The sequence below is a fragment of the Cetorhinus maximus genome, chromosome 5 (genome assembly GCF_964194155.1).
Source record: "Cetorhinus maximus chromosome 5, sCetMax3.hap1.1, whole genome shotgun sequence".
NCBI classification, from domain to species: domain Eukaryota; kingdom Metazoa; phylum Chordata; class Chondrichthyes; order Lamniformes; family Cetorhinidae; genus Cetorhinus; species Cetorhinus maximus.
The window spans coordinates 93671171-93694395 of record NC_135883.1 but is presented as its reverse complement, the minus strand read 5'-3'; the positions used below and the strand labels follow the sequence as shown (position 1 = coordinate 93694395).

Here is a 23225-nt window from a genome sequence, read left to right as displayed (position 1 = left end):
AATGCCTTCTTTGCCCAGTCAGATAAATTTTACAGTTTGACAGCACTTCCACATTGATGACTGACCAGGCCATCAAATGGTTGAGTATTGCTGGGTTTCACAGAGTTACTAAGGCTATTGATTATATAATGCACTGAATTTTTGACAAGCCTCAATCTTATTCTTGCAACTTTTAAAAGAAAGCCAGTCAATCATCCATTGTGCTATGGGCATGCTGTGGATTAAACCAAGGCTGCCAGAATTGTATTCAATATTAGCATTTATTACTGAAATTTCATATTCCTTATTAGGTCTGAGTTATGTTCAAAGAAAGATCTATAGTCACCTCATAAAACTGCACAATATAAAAATGATTGCCAAGTGTTTAACAGCTCACAAAACAACACAATCATGTGGTCCACAAACAGTTTGTTGTCTCTTTTAATATGGCACTCAAATAATGGCAACAGCTTGTAACACAGTACTCAGTTACTTGTGCTCATGCACAATAAATATTATAGGTAATTGTCTGGATGTCAAGAATTCACTTCTGCTCACATGCCCAATCTTCCCACTCTTCAGGTTCAAGCTGCAACAGAGAAAAAAAAAAATTATTCATAGCCACCTCGCATTCTGTAATCATCAAGGCAGAAAAGCATTGCAGAACAAAACTAGTACCTCTCCTGAGGCTTCAGCTCGAGATAAAGTCATCTGGATTTCCTCTTCAGTCATGTCCAGATCAAGATCTTCATCCCAGTTTTCAACATCATTTGAAGTGTTTCCTATAACAAAAAAATACGCCCGAGACAAAAAAACACAATTCATTAATCATTGAGAAAAGTTTCTAAATATGAATCAATATTATAGATTCTTACTTTTCAAACCCACTGTCACAACCATTATACTCAAACTTCAATGCTTTAACCTTGCGGTGGCCAAGATATGGCCAGGCTCAGCCTTCAAAATCTCATTCTTCAGCTACAAAAACCAGGGCTTTTTTTCCCCTTGTCTGAGAACTTGCAGATGTAAGTTTTTCTCCTGTTGGTCACACTGTTTTTAGTTAATATATGCCATAATGGTTAGCAATCATGCCACTGGTGGATTTAAATTAATTAAGCAGCAGGCTTTTCCACCAATATATATATTGACCAAAACAAAACTATAGTCAACAAGAGAAGGAACAGTGGGGTGAATTTTAACTTTGAGCAGGCACATGACTGGAAGAAGGTGCGATTGCACTGCCCAGCCAATGCCTTCGTTAAACGGTTTCAGTCATTTAATACTTGGGCCTCATTAGAACACGCATTGCGAGTGCGAAGGAATGGGAGCATTGTGGTGATGTTACCGGACTAGTAATCCAGAGAACCAGACTGATGCTCAGGAACAGGAGTTCAAATCCCACCATGGCAGCTGGTGGAATTTAAATTCAATTGATTAATAAATGTGGAATTAACAAGCTAGTTTCAGTAAAGAACTATGAAGCTACAATACTGTTGTAAAAGCTCCTCTGGTTCACGAATGCCCTCCAGGGAAGGAAATCTGCCTACGTGACCACAGTAATAATGATTGATGTTTAACTGCTCTATGAAATGGCCTAGTAACCACTCAAGTTGTATCAAATTGCCACAGAAAATTTGAAAGGATTAAAAATCGACAGACTACTCGGCATTGATCTAGGCACCATTCAACCCTGCAAAGTCCTCCTCATTAATATGAGGATGTGCTAAAATTGGGAAGCTTTCAAGACTAGTCAAGCAATGCATGACATAGTCATGCTCACTGAAACATACCTTACAGACAATGTCCCACCAAAAGTGGCAGCTTAGTGGTACACAGTCAGGAGGGAGTGGTTCTGAGAGTCCCTGACATTGACTGTACCCCATGAAGTCTCATAGCATCAGGTCAAACATGGGCAAGAACCTCCAGTCGATTATCACTTACTGCCCTCCCTCAGCTGATGATTCAGTGCTCCTTGTTAAACACCACTTAGAAGAAGCACTGAGGGTAGCAAGGACTCTGGATGAGGAACTTCAGTGTCCATTACCAAGGGTGACTTAGGAGCACTACTACTGACTGAGCTAGCAGAGTCCTGAAGGACATCTGCCAGACTAAGTCTAGGTGAACAAGAGGGGAAAAAAAATATTTAAACTCACCCCCACCAATTTACCTGTCACAGATGCATCTGTCCTTGACAATATCAGCAAGAGTGACCACTGCACAGTCCTTTGTTCACATTGAGGATACCCTCCATTGTGTGTGTGGCACTACCACTGTGCTAAATAGGAAAGATTCAGAACAGATCTAACAGCTCAAAATTGGGTACACAAGAAGTGAAGTGAGCCATCAGCAGCAATAGAATTGTATTGAATCACAATCTGTAACCTCATTGCCCGACATATCCCTCTCTCTAATTAAGTCAGGGTCAAAGAAGAATTCAGCAGAGCAGTCCAGGAGCAGCACCAAGCATAAAATGAGGTGCCAAGCTGGTGAAACGACAACACAGGACTACACAAGGAAGCAGTATGCGATGATCAGAGCTAACGAATCCCATAACCAACATATAAGATCAAAGCTCTGTAGTCTTGCCACATCTAGTCATGAATGATGACGGACAATTAAACAACTAATTGGAGGAGGAGACTCCACCAATATTCCCATCCTTAATGATGGGGGAGCTCTGCCCAGCACATCAGAGCAAAAGACAAGGCAGAAGCATTTGCAACTATCTTCAGTCAAGAAATCTGACTGAATGATTCATCTCAGCATCCTCCGGAGGTCATCTGCATCACAGAAGTCCGTTTTCAGCCAATTCGACTCACTCCACGTGATATCAAGAAACGGCTGAAGGCACTAGATAGTGCACAGGCCATGGGCTCTGACAATATTCCAGCAATAGTACTGAAAACTTGTACTCCAGAACTAACCACGCCCTAGCCAGACTGTTCCAGTACAGCAACAACACTAGTATGTATCAGCAATGTGGAAAATTGCTCAGTTATGTCCTGTCCACAAAAATCAGGACAAATCCAATCCATTCAATTACTGCCTTCAGCCTCTTCTTGCTTATCAGTAGAGTGGATGAAGAGATTGTTGACAGTGCTATCAAGTGGCACTTACTCATGAATAACCTGCTCACTGATGCTCAATTTGGGTTTCACCAGAGCCACTTAGCTCCAGACCTTATTAGAGCCTCAGTCCAAACATGGATAAAATAACTAAATTTTATAGGTGAAGTGAGAGTGACTGTCTTTGACATCAAGGCAGCGGCTGAGAGTGTGGCATCAAGGAGCCCTAGCAACACTCAAGTAAATGAGAATCAGGGGCGAGGAGGGGAGGGGGGAACTCTCCACTGGTTGGAGTCATACCTAGCACAAAAGGAAGATGGTTGTGATTGTTAGAGGTCAATCATCTCAACCCCAGGACGTTACTGCAGGAGTTCTTCAGAGCGGTCGGTGTCCATACACGCGATGCTCACATCACATGAATGAATAAAAAAATCCTTGAACTTGGGGAAAGTTGTAATCTGTGTAAACCCCAGTGCCGCTCACAGTTTTCCATGAGTCAAAAATATGTTTATATTGTATACAAACAATATAAAGTATCCTGTATTTGTTCTAGTAAACTTGCATCAGTCACTTGCTTATTGCAAGTATGAACTGCAGACTGACCAATATCCTCTGCAGCAGACTGGATGGAGCAGGAGGTAAATATATTCAGGGCTGCAGTGACTTCGACTACAACAGGCAACATGTTTGTTTTGGCAGTAGGTTATAGGAAGCAACATAATGCTGGCAGTGTCCTTAGAGAATTGCAGCCTCCTTATGCACAGAGAAGTGCAAAAGTCAAGCATGTTGTATCTATAGATGCTGGGGGTGGACAAGGTAAAATTTCCTGTCAGCCAGTACCCTTCCAGCTGGTTTCTCTGCAGTTTCATGTGCTCTTTCTACTCATTGATGAAATTTCTGTTCTTCTGGCCAGAACAAAACTGCTAGAAGGGTGCCCATTTTGAAAGTAGTACATTATTGGTATCCCTTGAGATTTCAGAAGGTTGTGTAGTCAATACAAGCACTTTTCAAAAAAAAAAATGAGCCATTATAAATTGTGAACAAAGTATCTCCCAAACTTCAGCATTTTAAATTACAGCAGGTGGGTGTGCTAGAAATTGTCAGTTCCTAATCTGTACTGCCCTTGATTTGTGGGTGATTTGAGGAAGTTGTGTTGTCAGAGCCGATTTACCCGAAAATCACCAAGGTTCTAATTATATCACCTGTGCCCTTTTTTAATAGTTTAATTAGGCCCCCATCTATTTCAGGCAACAGCATTGGCCACCTAAATGGAGAACCTCCCAAAAACCAGTGCCCATCATTGCACTAGCATTTTGTTTTGCAATACTTGTCTCACGTTGGCCTGTTTATAAGCATCAACGGGGTGGTAATGAGACTAAACTTGGTGTCAGAGTTTTCAACAGTCTCTATAACAAATGGCTAGCTTTTAGTCTTCCAAATCATATTCAGCCTTTCATCCGCCTTTCTTGTGAGCACCAGTCTAGTAGCTGCCTCTTATGAGCATCTTCCTAAACAATCGACTTCACCTCCAAATAAACTTGTGACAGTCTTTGATAAGATCTCAACACTGAACTACCCTGTTCACCTGTTTGTATCATAATGACATAACTTATCCAGTGCTGTTGTACCTGTCCTTAATAAGTTAAAATTAACTAAATGAGCCTGCTCATTTCTATTATGTGGCCACATCAATATTTAGACTTCTAGAGAATGATTTGCTTAAGAACGGCTAAAAATTAATTGTAAACCTGTGAAAGTAAAAACAAAATTTTCAAATTTTGAAAAAAATCAATAAAGAACCGTCAAAGTTCTATACAGTTATTACAGTAAAGTTACTTACATCTGATGGGCTTTACCTCTGTAATATTAGAGGTTATTAGTGTCACAGCAATTAACTCAGAAGTCGTATAGCCTCAAGGCCAAGTGAACAACTGGCTTACCTCTGTTTCAACAATGCAAGATAAAACCAGTTTAGATTCTCTGTCATGTCTAACACAAAATATCTTAATTAGTGAAAAATCAATATTACATCAGTGTAAGTCTGTTGCAGAATTACAGAAAGCATTTTAAATTTAAAATTTTGGTCTCAATTGTACCTCTGTTTTGTCAGAGACATTAAAAGGTTTAAAGTAAACTGGTTATTATCTCCACAGCTGGCACAGCTTCCAAAGAAAATAATTTCAGATATATAGACTTAATAGTTTAATTAAAAAAACAAATGGACCGGCAGATCAGCAAAGTTGAGTATATTTAGCACGGTGCCTTTTCTAGGTTCACAAAATTCTGTAAATAAGATGGATAATGAAACCCCGGTGTCTTTTTCACATCGCAGTGGTAGGCAGAACAAGGCTACAATTTATTACTGGAAGCAAAATGTTAGGGATTTTAAACAAAATTATGAAAGGCATCATTGTGGAGGAGCAAAAAATGCCACCTCATTGCAAAAGAAACATGAACTAGAAGATGAAGTTTATAGGAGCAACAGGTCAACCAGCATTAGAAGGCAAGTATAAAATTATGGCATCAGTTCAGGATTACCAAGGAAGCAGATACTACCAAGGCCACGGTGACAGAAGAGGAAACTCTGTCACTAGAAGGGTTCAAAATTAATAATGAGGAAGTGTTGGATAACCTGTGAATACTTAAAGTTGACAAGGCCCAAGTGAGATGCCTCCAAGGATTTTGAAGGAAGAAAGTGTGGAAATTGAAGGGGCACTCGCCATAATCTTTCAGTCTTCGCTAGAGTCAGGAGTCATGCCAGAGGACTGGAGAATTGCAAACATTATGCCTGTGTTCAGAAAAGGTTGTAAGGATAAGCCCAGCAATTACAGACTAGTCAGTTTAACTTCAGTGGTGGGGAAGCTTCTAGAAACAATTATTCAGGATAGAATTAATAGTCACGTGCAAAAATGTGGGGTGATTAGGAAGAGCCAGCATGGATTTCTAAAGGGGAAATCATGTTCAACTAACTTACAGAAGTTTTTTTGAAGAGGTAACAGAGGGTAGGTGAGGGTAATGCTGTTGATGTGGTATACGTAGACTTTCAAAAGGCATTCAATACAGTGCCACATAACAGAAAAGTTATAGTTCATGGAATAAAAGAGGCAGTAGCACCATGGATACAAAATTGGCTGAGTAATAGGAAACAGAGGGTAATGACTAATGGATATTTTTCAGGTTGGAGGAAGGTTTGTAGTGGAATTCCCCAGTGGTTGGTATTGGGACTCTTGCTTTTCCTGATATATATTCATGATCTAGATCTTGGTGTACAGGAAACAATTTCAAAGCTTGTGGATGATACAGAACTTGGAAGCATTGTAAACTGCAAGGAGAACAGTATAGAACTTCAAAAGGATACAGGCAAGTTGGTGGAGTGGGTAGATATGTGGCAGATGAAGTTCAATGTGGAGAATTGCGAGGTAATGCATTTTGGTAGGAAGAACATGAAGAGGCAATATAAAGTATGGGGTACAATTATTAAGGGTGTGCTGGAGCAGAGGGACCTGGGTGTATGTTTGCATAGATCATTGAAGGTGGCAGGACAGGTGGAGAGAGCAGCTAATAAAGTATACAGTATCCTGGGCTTTATTAATAGGGGCACAGAGTACAAGAGCAGGGAGGCTATAATGAGCTTATATAAGATGCTAGTTAGACCTGAGCTGGAGTATTGTGTACAGTTCTGGGTGCCACACTATAGAAGGATGCGATCGCATTGAAGAGAGTTCAGGAGGTTTAGAAGAATGGTTCCAGGGATGAGAAACTTCAGTTACATAGATAGATTGGTGAGGTTGAGACTGTTCTCCTTAAACAGGAGAAGGCCAAGAGGAGATTTGATAAGAGGTGCTCAAAATCATGAGGGGGCTGGATAGAGTAGATAGGGAGAAACTTTCCCTTCTTGTGAAAGGATTGAGAACAAGAGGGCACAGATTTAAAGTGATTTGCAAAAGAAGAAAATTTGATGTGAGAAAAAAAACTTTTTCACACAAGTGGTTCAGGTCTGGAGTGCACTACCTGAAAGCATGGTGGAGGCAGGTTCAATTGAGGCATGCAAGAGGGCATTAGGTGATTATTTAAATAGAAATAATCTGCAAGGTTCCTGGGAAAAGGCAGGAGAATGGCACTAAGTCCTAATGCTCATTTGGAGAGCCACTGCAGACACAATGGGCCGAATGGCCTCCTTCTGTGTCATAACAGTTCTGTGATTTTGCATGATTGACAAAGTCCTAATATGGAGTGGTGTGACAAGATTTTTTTTTAAAAACATAAGTGAATCATCAATGACAAGGACAAAGAGATGTCAGATAAAATGCTGTTTTATAATGATGACAGGAGTATTTTAAAAACAATGCAGAAATGGGACCAAAATAAAAACTCAGGCCAGGATTTTGCCCTCGTCGGACGGGCTCGGTTAGCGTGAAACGCGCGCTGCAGCGCTCAGCACTGCCTGTTTGAGGGGGTGGAGGAAGGAGTCCAAGGATGCAAGTTCATGCAGGTGCGTGCCTCAGGGAAGTGAAGATATTTTTTAAAAAAGAATTTTAAGATGTTAATAAATGTGACTCTGTCACATGAGCAGGGACATGTTAGAAGTTAGTATGAACATTTTTTAAAAAATAAATAACGCATTCAAACTTCATCCCGCTCGTGGATGAGGTTTTGCAAAAAATGCAAAGGCCACTTGGCCTTTTAGCCTGCCCGCTAATCATAAGGTTGGACGGGCAGCGAAAAATTTAATTCAATTACATTGCTAATGGCCTTTATAGGCTCGTTACTTGTTGGTGGGTGTACTGCTGACTCCCGCCGGTGCGCGATGACGTCAGGACACTCGCCCGATGTCATCGCGCATCATTTTATGTTCGTTTGGGTTGGGTGCGCACGCGCCCCATAAGCGTAATATTCTGGCCTCAACTACTGGGAGCAAGACTAAAATACAGTAGTTATTAAAAGAAAAATATTAGGTATTTATTATATTAGATTAAATACTAGAAGGTCAGCAAAATACACAAAAAAAAACTCACATCTATTATTCAAGAAAAACTAATACAAGGAGCTCCTTGAAGCATAAATGCAAACAAATCTGGAATCAGAGCCATTCTGACTCCAGAGCCCAGCAAAAGGAGATTGCTTTGATTAACACATAAATTACATTGTATTTGTTTGGCATTAACACAAATGCTAAGCTTATAGTGTAAATGCACCCTTTAAAAATCATGAAAAGTACAATGTGAACCTAAAACAAACACAGAATACAGATCAGGACCGAGAAAAAAACAGGACAGCTGTACTTCATGGGAAACCAAGACTATGAGCAGGACTAAAAATTACAAATATCAAATGGGAGGGTTTAAAAAAAAAAATAAAGTATTGGAAGCATCACTTTAAAAAAAAACTAATGGAATAAGAAGTTGTGAAGGAGAACTTGTGGAGGAGGTCAGCTAATGGCTGGAAGAAACTTGCCTCACTCTCTCACAAAAGTTCCTTCCCACTATCACCCCTATAATCTTCCATCATTCAGCCCTATGCCCTCTATTAAAGCTCTATACCTCCCAACTATCCTACTGAATGTTCTACAATCACCACGAGCCAAGGAGAATCATTTGCTCTTCCCCAGCACAATATCCCAAAATTCAGCTGCATTCCCAGCTTTATAAAGCACTGTCCTCGCAGTTGGCAAATTGCCTCCCTTGCATCCATCCGACCCCACGATTGTCATCCATAACTCTTTGTGGCATCCCTGCCATCAATCATGTTCTCTACACAGCATTTGCACAGTACAAGCACTGTGTGGATTCCTAGCTTAGTGCTGGGAAACCAGAACAAAAAGAGGGCTCTGAAGAAGGAAGGGTCATGTGGACTCGAAACATTAACTCTGTTTTTCTCTTTCCACAGATGCTGCCAGACCTGCTGAGTTTTTCCAGCATTTTCTGTTTTTGTTTGAAAAAGACGGCTCATTGGGCATGAGATATAGGGCCGAAACCTTCGAGCTCCCCTGTGTCAGGTTTGGGGGGTACCCCAAAGATGTGCTGGGGGACCCCTCTCGGAACTTCAAAGGTCAGGGTTTGCATGGCAATTGCCCAGAAGTGTAAACTTCCTCTGGGCATTGCTCTGCTCTAGGAACCATTCGAAGTTTGCGATTTAAATTGCAAACTTCGGATGGTTCCGGCTGTGTTACACCAATAGGTACTCAGAAAAATTTAGAAGAATTAAAACCTTTTCTAACTTATGAGTAACTATTGTAAAGACACAGACTGGTCCTCCCAGAGGGGATTCCCCCCACCGACCCACCCAGGGATGTCTCCCCACCTCCAACTATCCCCCCAGCATGGTATTCCCCACATCCCAATACGGTATTCCCCAGTCCCCTGACTCCCCATGGGATTCCCCCGACCCAACCCTCCCCCCACTGACCCAAACACCTCCCCCCACCCCACCCTCCACCGCAGTGCCAACATCCCCCCACCACCACCTGCCTACCCCCAACTCCGATGTCCAACACCACCCCCCCCCCCCTCCCCCTCCCTCCCCCACAGTGGCTGGTGCTGTTAAAAAAAGGGAGCACACTCTTCTTCAATCCAACTCTGCTGGACTGCGACGCTGAGCTTCGGGGACATTTCTGCTGCCTGGATCATGCCCGGCCTGAGTTGGAAGATCTGGCAGGACAAGCCCAGAAGAAATTGTGCGTAAGTAATTGGGCACAGAGTGACAATCTGACGCTGATTGCCACTCCAAGGAAGTTATGGTCCATAATAGATGAAGACTGAGGGCTCTCAAATTACATTGGGCACACAATGTCACCTGGAAAGGAGTGAGCAAGCAGAAGAGGCATTTAGGCTGACATGGAAGTATATCAGCAGTACAAGTGAGAGGGATGGTGGTAAAAACAGGTGGCAACGTGAATAGGGAGTTGTGACTAAAAATATCTCAGCTGTCACATAGTACGGTTGCATGGTGATTATGCTACTGGACTAGTAATCCAGAGACTAGACAACAGATCCAGAGACGAGTTCAAATTCCACCATGGCAGCTAGGGAATTTAAAATCATTGGCTCAGAACTTTCAATCTCTGGGGGGTTGTATCAGGGAGGTATTCCAGAAGATGCACAAGGACTTCATGGGAATTGCCCGGGAAGTTCAAAGCTTCGATAAGCAAATACCCTGCACTAGAAACCATCCGATACTCCGTTTTAAACTGGAGACTTCGGATGGTTCTGACTCTCTTAGAAGTATAGTTACCCAGGAAAAGTTAGAAAGATTAAAACCACTGTTCACTTCTAGGTAGCTATACTAATAACCACCCCCCGCAAACCCCCACTTGACAACCCGACTACATCCCCCACACTCCCTCTGGACCAGTCCCCCGACCCCTGCAAGACTGCCCTCCCCACTTCCCTGATAACCCCCCATCCCGAACCATCCTCTCGAACCCCCAACTATCCCCCACACCCGACCATTCACTACCCCCGACAACTCTCCCAACCAAGCCCACAATCCCCCGACTATCCTCCCCAGCCTCTGACTAATCATCCTACCCTCCCAACCCATCCTACACCCTCCAACACATCCTACTCCTCCAACACATCCTACTCCTCCAACACATCCTACCCCGCAACCTGCACCCTCCTCCCCACCTGCCAACACATCCTACCCCTCGCCCCACCCTACACCGCTACCACCCCCACCCCGCCCTCCCCACTTACCGCTCACACTTACCTTCTCCCTGGCTTCTCAAAGTAGTTTGGAGCTTTAAATTTACCCCGTTTACGGCAGCTAGTGCCGTAAAAAGGGTGTGTGGCTTCACTTCCCTCGAAGCTGCTGCCCTGTAAAGAAGGGTGCCAAAAGCAGCTCCACTGCACATCTATTAACAGGCCTGCGTTGGAAGGTCAGGTGAGAAACGTGCAGCTCCTGACTAGGGTGAGTAAAAAAAGGATAGTGGCAATCCAACAGTGATTGCCACCCCTCGGAGGTTCTGGTCCATTGAATTAAATAAAATCTAGAGTTCAAAGGGAAGCATGGTGACCATGAAAGTACTGGAATGTGTACAATCACATCTGGTTCACTAACATCCTTTAGGAATGAAAATCTGCCATCCTTACCCAGTCTCATCTACATGTGACTCCAGAGCCACAGCAATGTGGTTGGCTCTTAACTGCCCTCTGAAATGTCCTAGAAAACCACTCAGTTGTATTAAACCGCTATAGAAAAGCCAAATAAGAATAAGACCAGTCTGACCACCCAGCATCGGCCAAGGCCCCAGATATGACAAAGGCACACATAGGCCAGTCGACTCAGCAAGTCCTCCTCACTAACATCTAGGGACTTGTGCCAAAGTGGGTGAACTGTTCCACAGAGCAATCAAGCAACAGCCATAGTCTTATTCACCAAATCGTACCTGTCAGACAACATCACAGGCTCCCCTCCACGTCCTGTCCCACCAGTAGCACAGAACCATCTGAGGTGACAGCACAGTAGTATACAGTCAGGAGGGAGTGGCCATGAAAGTCCTAACATTGACTTCGGACCCAATAAAGTCTCATGACACCAGGTCAAACATGGGCAAGAAAACATCTTGCTAATTACCATCTACTATACTCCCTCAGCAAATGAATCAGTTCTGCTCCATGTTGAACACCACTTGGGAGCAGCACTGAAGGTGGCAAGAGCACATAATGTACTCTGGATGGGGGACTTCAATGTCCATCACTAAGAGTGCCTCAGTAGCACCACCTACTGACTGAGCTGGCTGGGTCCTAAAAGGCACAGCTTCCAGACTGGGTGTGTAGCATGTGATGAGAGAACTAATAAGAAGGAAAAACGTACGCTGGCCAAATTCTCACCAACCTTCCTGTTGAAGATGGATCTATCCATGACAGTATTTGTAGGGTTGACCATCACAGAGGCTTTGTGGAGACAAGTCCCATCTTAACACTAAGCACATCCTCCATGTTGTGTGACACGACTACCATAATAAATGGGGAAGGTTCAGATCAGATTTAGGAGCACAAAACTGGGTATCCATGAGGCACTGTGGGTCATCAGGAGCAGCAGAATTGTATTCCAAGACAATTTGTAACCTCATCGCCCAGCATATCCCCCAAACTACCATTTCCATCATCAGGGGAACAACTATGGTTCAATGATGAGTGCAGGACAGCATGTCAGAAACAGCACTAAGCAAAACTAAAAATGAGATGTCAAACTCATGAAGCTCCAACACAGGACTACAGACAGAAGCAGCATGCTACATACAGAGCTAAGGAATCTCACAACCAACAGATTAGATCAAAGTTCTGCAGTCCTACCACATCCAGTCAAAAATGGTGGTGGACAGTTAAGTAACTAGCCGGAGGATGTGGCTCCAAAACATCTCCATCCTCATGGATGGGGGATGCCCAGCATGACAAGCATCAACAATGCTGATGCATTTGCAACCATCTTCAGCCAGAAGTGCTAAGTGGATGGATCCACCTCCATCGCTCCGAGGTTCTGACCATCACAGAAGTCAGTTCACTTCATTTAATTCACTTGCTGTCAAGAAACAGTTGAGCGCGCATTGGATAAAGCAAAGGCTATAGGCCCTGACAACATTCTGGCTGTGCTCCAGAACTAGCTGCACCCTTAGGCAAGCTGTTCCTGTACAGCTACAACACTGGCATCTACCTGTAAAATTACCCACGTATACCCTGTCCACAAAAAAAAGGACAAATCCAATCCAGCCAGTTACAGTGAGCCTGCTTTCAATCATCAACAAAGTGATGGGGCAGGGGGGGGGTGTTGTCAACAGTGCAGTCAAGCTCCACCTACTCACTGATGCTCAATTTGGGTTCCACCAGGACCAGTTAGCTCCAGATCTCATTACAGCCTTGGTCCAAACATGGAACAAAGAGCTAAACTCAAGAAGCGAGGTGAGAGTGACTGCCCTTGACATCAAGGCAGCATTTGACCATGTGTGTCATCAAAATTGAAGTCAATAAGACTCAGGGGAAGAACTCTTCAATGGCAGGAAACATACCTAACCCAAAGGAAGATGATTGTGGTTTGTTGGAGGCCAGCCTCAGAATTTCACTGCAGGAGTTCCTTAAATAAGGTCCTAGGCTCAATCACCTTCAGCTGCTTCATTAATGACCTTCCATCATAAGCTCAGAAATAGAGATGTTGCCGATGACTGGAGAGTGTTCAGTATCATTAACAACTCCTCAGATAATGAAGCAGACTGTGCGAGAGATGCAGCAAGATCTGGATTTTTGCTGATAAGTGGCAAGTAACGTTCGTACCACCTAAGTGCCAGATAATGACTATCACCAACAAGGGTGAGTCTAACCACCTTCTCTTGACATTCAACAGGATCACTGTTTAAAAACAAAAACCCACCATCAACATTCTAGTGATGACCATTGATCAGAGACCTAACTGGACCACCCATATAAATAGTATGGATCCAAGAGCAGGACAGAGGCTGGGAATTCTGCAGACTTCCTGACCCTCCAAAGCCTTTTCATCATCTCAAGGCACAAGTACTCTCCACTTGATTGGATGAGTGCAGCTCCAACAAATCTCAAGAAGCTTGAAGCATCTAGAACAAAGCAGCTTGATTGGCAACCTACCCACCATTCTCTTCCTCCACCACCAACACACAGTGGAAACAGTGTGAACCATCCTTAAGATTCATTGTAGCAACTTGCCAAGGCTTCTTTCACAGCAGCTTCCAAACCTGCGACTGTCCCACCTAGAACAACAAAGGATACAGCGCATGGGAACACCACCACCAGCAAATTCCCCTCCAAGTTACACACAATCCTAACTTGGAATTATATTGCTGTCCCTTCATTGTTGCTGGCTCAAAATCTTGAAACTCTCTTCCTGATAGCACTGTGGGTGTACATATACCAGATGGACTGCAGCAGTTCAAGAAGACAGCTCACCAACACGTTCTCAAAGGCATTTAGGGATGAGCAATAAATGTTGGCTTCACCAGTGATGTCTGCATCCCACAAATGAATCAAATTTTTCCCATGATTAACTGCAGTTAATCATAGATTACATATTAACGATAGTTTTGCGCCACAGCACAACACAGCTGGGAGGCTCAGATTGGAGGCCTGAATCACCACTAATGGAAATCTCCCTCTGAAACAGGAAATTTGAAAAGTGACAGACATGGTATGACAGAGAAAGTGTGACATAAACAGGAAGTCTGACCTAAACGTAAAACTTTTAATTTAAATAGATTCCGCATCTACCTTAAGTGATGTTTAAACACAAGAAATTGTGCAGAGAATTAAAAATCAAAAAGCTCCTGAATTACTCAACAAACCATGGCAGTGAACGTTTAGACTGATCTCAAATTCAATTTATGTTCTGCGCCAAGTTTGATAATTTCAGCCAGTTTGCCAGTAGTGATACCACAACTGGTCTTAGCTGTCTTGAGTTAGAGAGGGGAAAATCAACCATGGTTCCCATTCCTGATGGCAGTCCAGGAACTACTACAAGTAAGCTTGTGAGGGACATGTTGAATACATGCTAGAATCTTCTATGAAGCTCAACTGTCAAACAGCACGCTGGCACTCAATGACAAGGTGCAAATTTGAAGCATGGTCATTTGTGCTAGGTACCAGAGGGTGACTGGTGCCCATCAAACTGTCCTGAAGCAGGGAACTGAAACCTTCAGGAGAGAATGGGTAAGATTGGCAGAAAAAGACTAAGACATTTTTTAAAAAAATCAAACTATATGGGCAGAATTTTACACCATGCGGGCGGGCAGTCACCCCGCCCGATCGGGCAGAAAACTGTGTAAGAAGACGTCGGGTCATGGCGTGATATTTCGCTCAGTGCACCCACCAACAAGTTAAGCCCATTAACGGTGCAACTGACTCCGATTTTTCGTTGCCCATCAAGCCTTATGGTTGACGGACGGGCAAATCGGCCAGGTGGCCTTTGCATTTTTCATCAAACCTCATCCAAAGGCGGGATGAAATTTCCGTGATGAAATAAAATAAAACCGGTCATGGGCTCACCGATCGCACGCGCCCGCCAGGGGTAAAATTCAGGCCCATGAAAAATACAGTTAAGTTTAATATATAATTTGAAGTAAAATACTCACCATTTTTACCTATAAAAGCAGATTCATCAATATTAGAATTTAATTCTACTGTCGCATTTTGAGCAGTGTCAGAATGTAAATGGATACTATCATGATTTTTCAGCTCAAGAGTGGATACAGGGTACTCTTCAAAGCCTGGAGTGTCCTCACTGATACTTAGGCCTTCATCTGCAAATAGTTTGTAACGCAATTCTTCTTGCAAAACACTTTTATTTTCATGTTTCCTCTTAATTTCCAAAAACGATTCCAACATCTGGATAGTTTCTCCTACCGGGGGTTTACATTGGATTCCTTTATTGTCCTCAACAGAAAGCAATGCAAGTGGCTGCATTTCACTTGACGTGCTTTCAGAAAGACCTGTCACATTGACTCCCAAGCCAGTCTCTTCCACTTTGTTTCCTTGTTGTTCAAGTATTTTACTGTGCCTGTCCTTAGTTACTATATTTAGGTTGTTGGGTCGAAAAGTAGCAGCCAAGGATACACTTGTACCATCCCACTCATCTAAGGATGAAAATATGAAGCAAAAAAGTTAGCAATTTTGAATTCCTTACTTCATTGTACTGTTCTATGTACACAAGATTCACTTAAATAAATCTCCACATTGGAGTAAGGAGTTTATAGTTCAGTCCTATACCTTCGTCATCTTCCCATTTAAGGTCTTCAGAATATGTGCTTTGTTCTGCTCTCTCTTTTAAAGCTGTTCTCCTAGCTTCCTCCTAAACAAGAGTTACAAAAAGTAATAAGATGTATTTGTTTGTAATTCTCATACAATTTTAACTTAATATTCCTTCTATTTATATCCCATCCACTACTTCCCTGTTACCTGGGTCAGCATTTTCCCGTCGACGAGCGGGGGGCGGGGGGCGCTCGCCGACATGTAAAATGATGCGCGGTGACCTCGGGCGGGTGTCCCCGACATCACCGCACGTCATTCAGATATTCAGTTTGGCAGGCGCGCAGCCGACTCAGCTGCCCGCCCGCCGCACTGTCAAAGGCCTATTAAGGTCTGTTAAAAATTAAAGTAATTAACTGAGCTGCCCGTCCAACCTTAAGGTTGGTGGGCAGGCGAAGAGCCCAGGCGCCCTTCGCGTTTTTCATGAAACCTCATCCATGGGCGGGATGAGGTTTCATGAAGGGTTTATTATTTAAATAAAAATTTTTGAAATAAATAATGGACATGTTCCAGCTCATGTGACAGTCTCACATGAGGCGACACGTCCTTAAATTTTTTTCCCACCTCTATTCAAATTTCCATAACAAATCTGAGGCACCTCCGCGTTTCCGGACGCGCGTCACTATGGGCGAGCCTTAATTGGCCCGCCCACGTAAAATGGCAGCGCGGACCCGATCGGTTTTGCACCCACCCCTGCGCAACCCCCCCGACGGGGGGAAATTTCTGGCCCTGCTGAATTTGCTTGTCTATTTTTGTTATTACATGACTTGTTACCTGTTTCCATGTTTTTAACTTGATTATTTAGATTATATATGAACTTTTTGTTTCAAGTTACATTGCAAATCGGCCCTTGGACTGTGAAAGTGACTTGTGATTAAAATACTGTTATTAATATTAACTATCATGTCCCTTTAAATATTGCAGAAGCTCTTTGACTTCAATTTGCCACCTACCAGACCATGCTTACATCTGCAGAGTGTTTGTTAAGGCCAGAAATGATAGATCTGAATTGCTACTTGAACAACATGGCTACTTGAACACTCAGTCCCATCAGTAAGGGCCATTTATACTAAATGCAGGCAGCACTGCTTGGAGGCTACCAGTGATGGCCCTTATAAATGCAGTGTTCCAATGAACTCAATTGTTGCATAGCTTTATCTCTACTTCGGATAGTATTAAAGGCACACGAAGGGTTGATTCTGCTATCTCAGTATATAGTCCCAGTGGAGGAAGTCACTTGGAAGATAAATGAGTTGGAAACATAGCTACAACATTCAACAGTCCTGTACCCGCTGATAATGTGGGATTGTGGAATTACTCAAGAGAAAACATTTTGGTTGCTAGTATCATAAGCTTACTTCTACCCAAGTCAATTTGATAGCGCTATTCTACTAAGAAAAATAGTCAGCATCACTAGTCTGGAAGTGACATAGATTTATTACAAATGCTTTTAGTTACAGAAACACAATATTTAGTAGAATATTTGGCCAGAACTGCTACCCCGAGTTTCACCAATAGCGCATTTCACAGCACCCCAACCCTCCGCCCCCAAATCCCATTTTCTTTCTTGTCAGACTTGGTCTCTGATTTTCTGTCCTTATCATTTCTCACTCTTGAAAAAGGTGAATCATGGTACAGCACATTTTCTTGAATGATGATAGTCTTCCAACAATCAACCTTACTATGAGCGATATTCTGGGGTAACTAGCCATTTGATCACACAGGGTGCCACAGCCAAGCATGACCTACTCCTCACCTGCCATCTAAAACAGGGCATTCACAGCAGTTGTTTATTTTCACTCCTCCATTCCACCATCACTACCCAGAGATGCTGAAATTAATTTTGGTACCCATACTGCCCATCTTTACTGTCTTGTCAGAAAATGTCAATCCATTGCAATCCTGACCTGATGAAGCTGATGGACTCTGTAGAAATATCGACACCAAAAGTCAGCATGAGTAACTTCAGAAGGAACCTGCCAAAAACATTTAAAACAAAACAACCAAATCAAACAACATGGATTCTTTGTATTGTGCATTCCAAACTAAGTTAAAGCACAGATGTGAAAGAAGAGTCTTTTAATAAAATAATGCTTCTCATGAGCTACATAAACTTGACAGGTCTGCTTAAATTAGCATAGCTCAATTCTTTCACAGACGTGAGGTTGCAAGTGGATCCTTGAAAGAATATAAAATTTCTGCCCCTTGACTAGACCACAATGTATTAACTTTACAGGAACAATATTATAAAATTACAATTGTTCTTTCAAACTGAATTTGAATATTTTTTGCAGCAATTTGAAAAAAATTTTTTTGCTCCATCATCCATTTTTTTCAGACTGATGCAAAGTAGTCTATGGTAAGGAGCTGAAAATGAAATCTGTCTTTGCATATGTATATTGCATGCAACTTACTAGGTATTTTAATTCACTAAAAACATTTTTTGTTAAACATACCAGTTTTGTGTAAAGATCTCTTATTGGTGGGCTATTGACCAAGAGATCTGATATTGCACACTTCTCATCTTCCAAGCTGAAGGTCAACAACCAGAAGTTATATTGTTCTGCAGACATAAAAAGATTTACATAGAATAAGAAAAAAAATGAACTAATCCAAATTGTCTCTGAAAACAGGCCATCTCTGAAATTCAGTTTTCAATTTGCAGGAAATAGCTGAAGTATGTTTGAATATTTTGAAGTACAGAAAAATGTTTCCTGACATTAGACCAAGGTTACTCACTAGTATTTGGCTAACGCACATTACAAGCACTGGTTTTCTCATCAGGCACTTTCAGAAAACGAGGTGGTGGCATAGTGGTATTGCCACTGGACTGGTAATCCAGAGACCCAGGGTAATGCTCTGGTGGACCCGGGTTCGAATCCCACCATGGCAGGTGGTGGAATACCTGGAATTAAAAGTCTAATGATGACCACGAAACCATTGTCTATTAAAACCCATCTGGTTCACTAATGTCCTTTAGGGAAGGAAATCTGCTGTCCTTACCTGGTCTGGCCTACATGTGACTCCAGACCCATAGCAATGTGGTTGACTCTTAAAAATGCAAAGGGCAATTATAGATTGGCAATAAATGCCACGAATGAATAAAACCATGAAAGGGGTGTAGGGAAGCTAAAACCAATGATTTCAATATATTAGCCAAATCCTAGATGGGCAAGTCAGGTGAATATCTAAGAAATTGCCTTGTACTGTAATCATAAACATGGTGAAAATGGCAGGTCTTGTTCACTAGACAGACTACAGGGAACAACCCATCTGCTCTTTACCATGGATGCAGATATTGTTGGATTCTTCATAGGGTAGAGAATTGTCTCTCAGAGTCATAGCAGCCCATAACTATACAACAGGCTTTAAAATGATCACCTCAGAAAGAACTGAGGTGTTTTCTCTTTCACCAATGAGGGGGACGGGTATTGGTTTTGATATAAAAAACACAATTGGTGTTAAGCACAACAGGAGGGGTGACTTTTTAAATTCTGGACAGCCACTCTATCCTTGGTAACAGTATGGAGGTGATTTCATAATGATATGAACATATGAATTAGGAGCTGGACTAGGCTATTTGGCCCTTCAAGCCTGCTCCACCATTTGATAAGATCACGGCTGATTTGGTTGTGGCCTGATGACTACTTTCCTGTCTATCCCCTATAACCTTCAACTCTCTTGTTAATCAAGAATCTAACTCAGCTTCAAAAATATTCAATGACATTGCCCGCACTGCTCTCTGGGGGAGAGAATTCCACATACTAAAAACCCGCCGAGAGAATAAAAATTCTCATCAGCTACATCTTAAATGGGACGTCCCTTATTTTTAAACAGTGTCTCCTAGTTCTAGTCTTTCCCACAAGGAGGAATATCCTCTCGGCATCCACCTATCAAGTCCCCTCAAGATCCTATAAGTTTCAATAAGATAATCTCTTATTCTTCTAATGATAATTAAAGTCTCTTAATTTCTAGGTCTTTGGTGATTGAAAAGAACTGATCACCTTGTTAACTATTTGGATCATTTAAAAATAATCAGATGGGATGGGAATGGTGAAATTGGCCCATGGATATATAATGAGTATGCCTAGATTAAACTATATTTAAAAAGTTTCATCAGTATATTGCAGTCTGCAGATAACTCAAACGTCTATGATTTACATATATTGGAGGAACAACAATTGCTTTGGTCGATGCAGGCAGTGAAGTTCTGGCATTTCTTACTGAAACATGATTACACATCAATTTTAAAAAACTAATTTGCAGCATATATTTACACACATGAAACCCTGTGGGTGATCATCACATTGTCATTTAGTCCCACAAGATGAAGGAATTGAAACACAAAACAAGAATTACATTCACACAAACTTTGAAAGGTTGTACCCAATTTTTTTATTAGTTTATTTATAAAGAGATAGCAGCCATCATTGGTACCCTTAGTGCTGCTCCCATTATTTTGTTAACATATATAGGGACTGCACTGTTCAGATTCCATGCTGCACATCCTGCCAGGTTCCACTGTAATCCCGATTAGGAACTTGCCCATGGCATTAGTGATAATTTCTTATTTTCCTTCATAGTTGTTTCAGGACCGTAGAACCAACAGTTTCCTGCACTATTTAACTTATTTTTGCCTACTGGGCACACCTGTATTTCTAGCACTCAAACACTCTAATAATTGATTGGAATTTCAGCTTTAGATCTTATTTCAATGACAAGAAATATCAGTTTACTGAGTGAAACAAATTGTAACTTTCTAGCCATGATGTATGGAATGATCAGTACAGACACAATTAGTGAACACATACTTTGGGCATTTGTGATTAATCACTATGTCAAATAATCCAGTACATAAAGAGGAATGATGCATGAGTTAAAATATGGAAACCAAATGCTTTGGAAGAAATTTTGTTTGCTCCAAGTAGATTACCCCATTTTGCTACATCTTACCATCGGGTACACTGGAATATGTCGCAGGATCAGCCTGAAGGTTATAGAGTCGGACCTATGAAATTAAAAAAAAGTTAAAAGAAAGGTAGCTATTTCTTAAATAACGAATTTTTCTACTCTACCTCTGTCCATTCTATGACAACATTGCATACCTTAACACCATCGTAAGACTGGTTAATTCTCAGCTGAATATCTTTTATTGTTTTCACATCAGACGTGATGGATTCTTCCACTGTAGGTGTAAACGCTTCAGAGATAGCTCCAAGCAAGTTTGAAAGCCCCTTGCTGAATGCCTGATCTCCTTCTGTGTGTTCTTCAACCTAGAAGAAAAGAAAAGAAAAGCACCAAAATAAATCCTGTATAGTTCTGCAGTTTATAGTACTGTGGTAAAATTTGTCTCTGGTTCTACTTGAGCATGGGAGTGGGGGTAGAAAATGACAGCAACTTACTACAAGATTTTAAGATCATATTAGCCCAGGGAAATCAGTAAACTTGATAACTGAAAGATGCTGCATACTTTTTCTTTGGAATCAAATTAAATATTGTTCCGCATATAACTCTTAAATTTACAGTTACGTTGTTGCTGGAACATGAATACTAAAAAATCATAGATATTCTATATTGCATTTTTGGAAATCATTGTTAACTGCACTACAACCTCATTAACATGAAATAAAAACAGAAAGTGCTGGAAAAATGTAGCAGGTCTGGCAGCATCTATGAAGAGAGGAACGAAGAAGAATCACATTCAACACAAGTCAATTCAACAGCAACAGGAGTCATACAGACTCGAAACATTAACTTCGTTTCTCTCTCCACAGGTGCTGCCAGACCTGCTGAGTATTTCCAGCATTTTCTGTTTTTATTTCAGATTTCCAGCATCTGCAGTATTTTGCTTTTAGTATAACCTGAATAGTTTACCTACTGAATCACAACACAACTGAAACCGCTGCCATCCAAAGACCATAAATAAGGGATATTTTAAAAATATACGTGCACGTACACACACACATGTCCTATTGTGGGATATGTTCATGCAACGTTATTAAACCAAATTAAACAGAAGAAAGTTTCCTTAGAGGAACTTAATACTTCTACACATTTTATCTGAACATGCTTTTACCTTCTTACAAACAAAATAGTACACTTAGTAACAGATATGCATTCAGGAACTTGGCATATGATGCAAATTATAATACAAGAGTACAGACTCACATTAAGCTTCTCTTTGAATGCTAAAGCTGTGGCTGCAATGGTAGTCACAGTATCATGTTGGATAACCTGAGTGAATTCAGCCAGATCATGCGTTAAAAACTCCACAGCTTTCGCAGACTGCAAATTAAAATGATATGATAAAAACGATATATCCTTAATCCTATTACACAAAAATCATTGCAGTGAGTATAGTTGCTTGTATTTAAACAGTAGACACTTGACACATTGACACTTAGCACAGTGAACAAAATGCAACGCCATCAAAAAGCCATAACTTATACAACTTGTCTCGTTCCTATAGCAACATCAGAGCTATGAATTTCCTTTGGAGCTTCCATTTGACTATGTGTCAACAGTGCAGTCTTAGGACACACGGGGCAGGATTTTCGGGTAGTTGGGTGGCCGGGAAACGGGCTACTGCCTGAGATCAGCCCCCAACTGCGATTTCACGCTGGCTGGCCAATTAATGGCCAGCCAGCATGAAAGGTATGCTGAGAAACTCAGGGTGGGGGCGGGACGAGGCCGAGTGCTGACGTCAGACCGTGCGTGGGGGCACGGCGCAATGAAAACTCCCTGAAGGCAGACAGCTGCCTTAGGGAGCTGAAGAATTTTAAAAGCGAAAATAAAGATTATGAAATTCTGAAAAAAGTGTCCTCGCATAGGACCCACTCATGTAGAGAATAAAAATTCTTTCAAAACATTTTCATTTAAAAAAAAATTAATCTCAGGAACTTCATCCCGCCCGAGGATGAGGTTTCCTCAAAAATCCAAAGGCCGCCAGGTTGCCGGAGGGTTGGCCGGAGAGGGAAAAAAAACCACACTTAATTAATACAGTAATGGTTTTAATAGGCCTCTTAATTGTCGGTGGGCACGCTGCCGACTCTTGCGCTCGCCCTCCGACCAAAATATTGCACGAGTGCGCAATGATGTTGGGATGCTCGCCTCACATCATCACATGCTTTTTTATGCCTGATCAGGTTGGGCAGGCGCTCGCCCGTGGGACGTAAAATTCTGCCCATGAAATTACTACATTGTAATGACATCGGTTTCTGATTCAGCCTAATTTGCAAGAGTGTACAAACTCAAGGGATCAGTAATGCTGAATAGTGAGTAGAAAATCATATGCTACTGCAAGGCTGTTTGAAATTATTTAACCATTTAAAACTATTTTTACAAATAGCGATGCTAGCAGTAGTGTGTCATAGTTTTCAGATGTGGCAACTGAGATTTTGTTCACAGAATTACT

At 41.8% G+C, this 23225-nt stretch overlaps 1 protein-coding gene across 2 annotated transcripts in view; it reads right to left on the bottom strand.

Annotated features, from left to right (window-relative positions):
• Positions 1–402: 402 nt before the first annotated feature.
• LOC144680806 (BSD domain-containing protein 1-like) overlaps positions 403–23225 on the bottom strand; it is a 28248-nt gene continuing 5425 nt past the window's right edge. For both annotated transcript variants that reach the window (XM_078542208.1, XM_078542207.1), the window contains exons 4-12: positions 21980–22096; positions 20917–21084; positions 20765–20819; positions 18268–18374; positions 17719–17787; positions 15773–15854; positions 15139–15639; positions 658–761; positions 403–568 (exon numbers count right to left, since the gene is read on the bottom strand). In XM_078542208.1, coding sequence (XP_078398334.1) covers positions 524–568; positions 658–761; positions 15139–15639; positions 15773–15854; positions 17719–17787; positions 18268–18374; positions 20765–20819; positions 20917–21084; positions 21980–22096 — 1248 coding nt within the window. In that variant the 3' untranslated portion in view covers positions 403–523. The remainder of the gene's footprint in view (positions 569–657; positions 762–15138; positions 15640–15772; positions 15855–17718; positions 17788–18267; positions 18375–20764; positions 20820–20916; positions 21085–21979; positions 22097–23225) is intronic.